At 45.3% G+C, this 7,000-nt stretch overlaps 1 protein-coding gene across 1 annotated transcript; it reads left to right on the top strand.

Moving 5' to 3' along the window:
* The first annotated feature begins 3,203 nt into the window (after positions 1–3,203).
* Positions 3,204–6,651, top strand: LOC108999252 (protein QUIRKY). Its single transcript, XM_018976116.2, has one exon. It carries the CDS (start codon positions 3,543–3,545, stop codon positions 6,624–6,626), a length of 3,084 nt encoding a protein of 1,027 aa, XP_018831661.1. The 5' UTR covers positions 3,204–3,542; the 3' UTR covers positions 6,627–6,651.
* Positions 6,652–7,000: the final 349 nt, after the last annotated feature.

Genomic DNA, 7,000 nt, shown 5'->3' with positions numbered 1-7,000 from the left:
ATGCAACTCTCATCAACATTAATGTATATATAGTTTCTCTAGCTCCTCATTTAAGATCAAAGAGGAGTTTGCTGAGGCTATGGCTTGCACTAACTACAAGCCATTTTCTTCCAAACTATATATGATCAAAGTCTTTAGAGTTCAACATCAATATATGCATTAAGGTAAAGGTGTGGTAGGAAAACCTGTAGCAGGATATGCAGAAGAACAATGAAACAAACAAATGCCATGTCCTTGTTTTCTCAATAGTTGCCTATGATGCTCATACAATAGAATGGAAACCAAACCATGTTGGATTCACATGGATAAGAGTGATTCTTTTTTATTATTAGAAATATCATCTCCTCTGAATCCACCGCATTTACCTACCCTGCAATTGCCCATCTCCGTGCCACATCTGGACTATTATCCATTTACTACTCAATGTGCAGATTCCAGAATGCAGAGGGAGAGTGCAATAATGTCTAGTACATACCCCATACTAAGTAATCCTAAGGATAAAAATCTCGGGTGCTTAAATACCACACACTAATCATCACAAGGGCCTGAGTCTAGATCCTCAAAGGAATCATCATCATCATCACCATCAAACTTTTCCTAAAAATATTTTGGAACCCAAAGGCCCCAATTTTTTTTTTCCAAACTCCACCCAGAACACAACTAATTTAAAAAAAAAAAAAAACTAGAAAAATCATAGATACAACATTTTAAAAACCATTTCTTCCAAATAATAACAAATCTTCATTACATATATATATATGTTATCAGATATAACAGATCTTCCAAATAATAATAACCCACGGCTCTAGCATTTTGCTGCTAAATAGATCTAAACAGATACTCCTCAAACATTCAAACAGATCTACCATAAAAATACTCAAACATTCAAACATTCTCAAAAAAAAAAAAACCCAAAATCAACAAAACAGAGAAGAAAACAGAGGGGAGGAGAAAGAAAACATACCCAAACAGAAATCCGTTCTAATCTCTTGGACCCCAAGCTCAAGCACTTCCACCGTTTGACATCATAGATAGCAGAGAGAGAGATAGAGCAGATGAGAGAGTGATTTCGGGAGGGACTAGGGCATCGCAGAAGCAGACGCAGACGCAGACCCAGACGTAGAGCAGGCACAGAGCAGAGCGAGAGAGAGAGCAGATAAGAGAAAGGAATCGGGGGATGGAGGCGTAGGGCATCGCTCTTCGCAGAGGAGGGGGAGTGAAAGAGAGAGAGAGAGAGTTGAGTGTGATTCGCAGGGGGGGCTAGGGTTTTCTTTTCGATGGTTTTAGTTTTATGTGTAAACTCGGGTACCGGGTTTAAAACCGGTATCCGGGTGTCAAAACCGCATCCGGGCCGGATGGGCCCGGGTTTTAAAAAGCGGGTACCGGCCCGGGTGTATTCCGGGCCGGGAAAAAACCCGGCCCGGATGAATAGTCTTACTTATTGCCCCGAACCCAACATACTTTGGACATATCTAGATCAGTTTTAATGGTAGAAAGAACTTTCCCTGTTTGAAAGTGGCAATCTCGGTTTACTGTTAGCTCACCAAGTGATTTTGGAGTTGATACCATATCAATATTGACCAAACATAATATTTGGTACGTTGAATGTACCCTTGATGATCTAAAATGGGGGAGCATGCTAAATGATTGATACAATCTCAAACTAGGTGTTATCACAAACAAAAATTTTTGACGTTCTTATTAAATATTATATGGACAAAGAAGAAGAACAAGTTCTTAATTGATTAAAATGAGAATGATTGGGAAGGAACCTAGACTATAAGCGATTGTATACATATAATAAGATTTGAGATATAAAATATCTCAGGGCATTTGCAGTGGATAAAGGAACGAGTGGGATGGTCACTTTATATGGTAATAAAGGGAAATCTAGATGGACCCATCATCCAATAGAAGTATTATTAAGTGTATCAAAATTTAAGATTTGCATAGTTAGTCAGTTCTAAGTTTTTTCTGGACTTGTTCCTCTATAAACGTGTTCTTCTCTAACCCAAGTGACCTAGAGACCAAATACAGGGGCATAATCCAAGAGCAAGCTTCTAACATAACATTCTTTTGAAAGAAAAAAGTCATTGGAATCCTGTAATTTGAGTTAAAGCCTGCATTAATTTCAGATAAGGTAGAATTCCGTTGATTCAAAATTAAGAAAGTGATAGGAAAAGGGATTATCTTTTGATAGTCCTTCCTCTTTGAGCTAATATTCTTGGAGGTTTACAAGCCTCGCATTGACCCCATCCACAAGAATATGCCAAAAACAGAGCAGCATCAACTCAGATTTTACTTTATCTTGTAGGATCGGATTCTACAAGCAGTTCACCAATTCAAAAAGGGCACAATACAACCTAGACATGACGCAGTGAGAGAAGCATCTTTGGCATGCGTGCCAAAAGTTGTGACCTATATCCTACACTGAGAGTTTTTAGTAGTAGTATACCAAGAAAGAGTTCAGTATAATTGGAGGAAATTTTATATTCTTGAGCAACGTGCTGGGACAATGGCATATGTGATTAGTATTTCCCATCTCTTGTTAGATGGAAGTCAGCTCCAATTTAGATTCTGAAAGGAAAAGTTTTAGATTTCTGCAGTAGTAGTTCTTCCTTCAGCTTGAATGTTTAATAGGCACAGACAAAATACAAAGGCAAAGATATTGAAAGTTGAAACTTAAATTATCATATGCAGTTGCATGTAGACGAGTTTTTCTTCGACTAAATACGTACATGATTGGTGAGAGACTAGGAACTTCCTAGACAGAGTTGTATTTGAGCTTGCTCGATGTAGAAAAGGAAAGCACCTGATCTTTGTGATTGTTGACAAGGGGTGTGTACAAGAATAAGAGAACCCAACAAGGAAAATAAAGGTGATGATGCTTTGTTTTCGAACTTTATTCAAAATGTGGTTGCTTTTGAGGGAAAGGAGGGGCCAACGTTAGGACGTGGAATCATGTGCCTTCTCATAAGAGGCATCTGAGCTGTGGGGTATATGGCTATGAATGCGGGGTTTTTTTTTCTATGACAGAGATTATGCTAGAGATTATTATTCCATTCTTCGTCAGTAGATATCATAGCAGTGAACAAGCATAAAAAAAATAATAATTAATTTACAAAATAAAACAAAAATACAAATATTAAAAAAAGGACAAAAGGATGATGAGGTGGATAACGAACCCGTAAAAGGAGAGAGGGGAAGCCGAAAAGCTTGAAAGAAAAACCTTGTCGAGAGAGAATGGAATCCCACTCTTTCCCCCCACCACCACCTTCGCCCACTGCTGCAAAAACGCCCATCCCTACTGCTCACACAAACAAAAGAAAAATCAAAATTCAAAATTCATAACCCAGAAATAGTACTTCCACTTAATAAAATACTCCCAATATCCTAAAGCACAAATCAAAATCTCTCCCTCGCTCTCTCTCTCTCTCTCTCTCTCTCACTCTTACTTTCTGTCTTTCTGTCAATCTCCTCCGCTATCAACGGTCTCTCACCGTTTTTACTGACTACAGACACACCCCATCAAAGATGAGACAATGAACCCGACGTCTACTCAACCACCGACCCAACATCCCGCAACGGTGCGGAAGCTCATCGTGGACGTCGTCGACGCTCGCGACCTCCTTCCCAAGGATGGCCAGGGCAGCTCCAGCCCTTATGTCGTCGCTGACTTTGATGGCCAAAAGAAGCGGTCCTCCACCAAGTTCCGTGACATGAACCCCCAGTGGAACGAGTCCCTGGAGTTCATCGTCTCCGACCCCGACCACATGGACTCCGAGGAGCTCGAGATTGAGGTCTTCAACGATAAGAAGTTCGGCTCCAACAGTGGCAGCGGCCGGAAAAATCACTTCCTCGGGAGGGTGAAGTTGTACGGGAGCCAGTTCGCGAGGCGAGGCAATGAGGCGTTGGTTTACTTTCCTTTGGAGAAGAAGAGCGTATTCAGTTGGATTAGGGGAGAGATTGGCTTGAGAATTTACTACTACGATGAGTTGGTCGAGGAAAACCCGCCACCGAAACCACCCCCGGAAGATACACAACAGATGCATGAGAATCCGAAGCAGCCAACGGTTGTGGTGGTAGAAGAAGGTAGGGTCTTAGAGGTTACTGCGCCGGTGGATGTCTTCCACGAGGGCTCAAACTCTCCGCCGGTTGTCGTCATCGAGGAGTCACGGCCTCCGCAGGGGGTTCATTATCATTCTGAGCCGCAGGAGGTCATAACGGGTACGACGACGGCTCATCAGATGGACGCACATCAAACACATGAGGTGAGCAAGATGCAGACCGGGAGGGTTGGGGAGAGGGTCAGGATTATGAGGAAGATGCCAAACGGAGATTACTCTCCGAGAGTGATTGTTGGAAGGCCAGCCAAAGACACAGTTGAGAGGGTCCATCCCTACGATCTGGTCGAACCGATGCAATACCTGTTCGTACGGATCGTGAAGGCGCGTGATCTATCGCCGAACGAGAATCCGTACGTGAGGATCAAGACGTCAAGTCACCTTACGAAATCGAAGCCGGCGAGACACCGACCAGGAGAACCGACTGACTCTCCCGAGTGGCACCAGGTGTTTGCGCTCGGACACAGCCGGCCAGACTCAGCGGGCACAACCTTGGAGATAACGGTTTGGGACTCGCCGTCGGAGCATTTCCTTGGAGGCGTCTTATTCGACCTGTCCGACGTACCCGTACGCGATCCGCCGGATAGCCCATTAGCTCCCCAGTGGTATCACCTCGAAGGGGCTTCGGTCGATCAGCAACCTGGCAAGGTCTCCGGCGATATACAGCTCTCCGTCTGGATCGGTACTCAAGCTGACGACGCCTTTCCTGAGGCATGGAGCTCCGACGCACCGTATGTAGCGCACACGCGCTCGAAGGTATATCAGTCCCCTAAGCTTTGGTATCTGAGAGTCACGGTAATCGAAGTGCAGGACCTTCACATTGCTTCGAATCTACCGCCATTGACGGCGCCAGAAATTCGAGTGAAAGCACACCTGGGATTTCAAATGGTACGAACCAGGCGAGGGTCCATGAGCAATCACAGTGCGTCGTTCCACTGGAACGAGGACCTTATATTCGTGGCCGGCGAGCCACTCGAGGAGTACTCGCTGTTCCTTGTCGTCGAAGATCGTACGGCCAAGGATGTCCAACACCTCGGCCTCATCGAGGTTCCCGTGAGCTCGATCGAGCAACGGGTGGATGAGCGCTACGTGGCTTCCAAATGGTTCCCACTGGAGGATGGAACCGGAGGTGGTGGGTCCTACTGCGGGAGAATCCATCTGCGTCTTTGCTTGGAGGGTGGGTATCACGTGCTTGACGAGGCAGCTCACGTGTGTAGCGACTTTCGGCCTACGGCGAAGCAGCTCTGGAAGCCGGCAATTGGGATTTTGGAGCTTGGAATCCTCGGGGCTCGCGGCTTGCTCCCGATGAAAGCCAAGGGTTCCGGCAAGGGGTCTACGGATGCTTACTGTGTTGCCAAGTATGGAAAGAAGTGGGTCCGGACGCGCACAATCACTGACAGCTTTGATCCACGCTGGAACGAGCAGTACACGTGGCAAGTCTATGATCCTTGCACGGTTTTGACCATAGGGGTTTTTGACAATTGGCGTATGTTTGCTGACGTGGCGGAGGAGAAGCTGGACTGTCGTATTGGCAAAGTACGTATACGTGTATCTACATTGGAGAGTAACAAGGTGTACACGAACTCGTACCCATTACTAGTTCTGTTGAGAACCGGGTTGAAGAAAATGGGCGAGATCGAGTTGGCGGTTCGCTTCGCATGTCCATCATTGTTGCCGGAAACTTGCGCGGTGTACGGCCAGCCATTACTTCCCAGAATGCACTATCTCCGGCCACTTGGGGTGACTCAACAGGAAGCGTTACGTGGGGCTGCGACGAAGATGGTGGCGGCGTGGCTTCAACGGTCGGAGCCACCGTTGGGGCAAGAGGTGGTCCGGTACATGTTAGATGCGGATTCACACACATGGAGCATGAGGAAGAGCAAGGCTAATTGGTTTCGGATCGCAGCGGTTCTTGGATGGGCGGTGGGGTTGGCGAAATGGTTGGGTGGCATCCGGAGGTGGAGGAACCCGATTACAACAGTACTTGTTCATGTCTTATATTTGGTGCTTGTTTGGTATCCGGATTTAATTGTTCCGACCGGGTTTCTATACGTGTTCTTAATCGGAGTGTGGTACTATCGATTTAAGCCCAAGATACCGGCGGGGATGGATATCCGACTATCGCAAGCAGAAACAGTTGACCCTGATGAGCTGGACGAGGAATTCGACACAATACCAAGCTCGAAACCACCCGACATAATCCGGGCAAGGTACGACAAGTTAAGAATGTTGGCTGCAAGGGTGCAGACAGTGTTGGGCGATTTTGCAGCCCAAGGAGAAAGGGTGCAAGCCTTGGTGAGCTGGAGGGACCCAAGGGCCACGAAATTGTTCATAGCAGTATGCCTGGTGATCACGGTGCTGCTGTATACAGTGCCACCAAAAATGGTAGCCGTGGCCTTAGGATTCTACTACCTGCGCCACCCCATGTTCAGGGACCCCATGCCACCTGCTAGTTTAAACTTCTTCAGACGGCTTCCTAGCTTGTCTGACCGATTAATGTAGAGTAGAGAGAGATTAAAAAAAAAAATTCAGCATTCTTTTTAAGGTACCATTGAAAAAGACAATCAAAACAACTATCCGTGTTGAAATAGTTGTCCTCAATATATAAATATATAGACATTGAGAGGAGTGAAAAGAGAGGGAGATCATAGAAAGGAAAGTCGCAAGTTGTCATGACTATTAATAAATTGAAATAAGAGGAAGGAGTGGGGAGCAAAAAAAAACAGTTTAGAGGGAAGAAAAATGAGTGCTAGAGTTGAATGGCATGCAGTGACATGTTTGCTGTAATGGTGTCGTGAAAAGTATAAACATAGAATTGCTTTTTCTTCGACTGTTTGTGTTTGTAATTGGTCCATTCATCTCAAAGGCAGTGAGGT

This window comes from Juglans regia, chromosome 2 (assembly GCF_001411555.2).
Source record: "Juglans regia cultivar Chandler chromosome 2, Walnut 2.0, whole genome shotgun sequence".
Taxonomy (NCBI): domain Eukaryota; kingdom Viridiplantae; phylum Streptophyta; class Magnoliopsida; order Fagales; family Juglandaceae; genus Juglans; species Juglans regia.
Note: the sequence above shows the minus strand (reverse complement) of the source record. Positions and strands in the feature narration are given on the sequence as shown.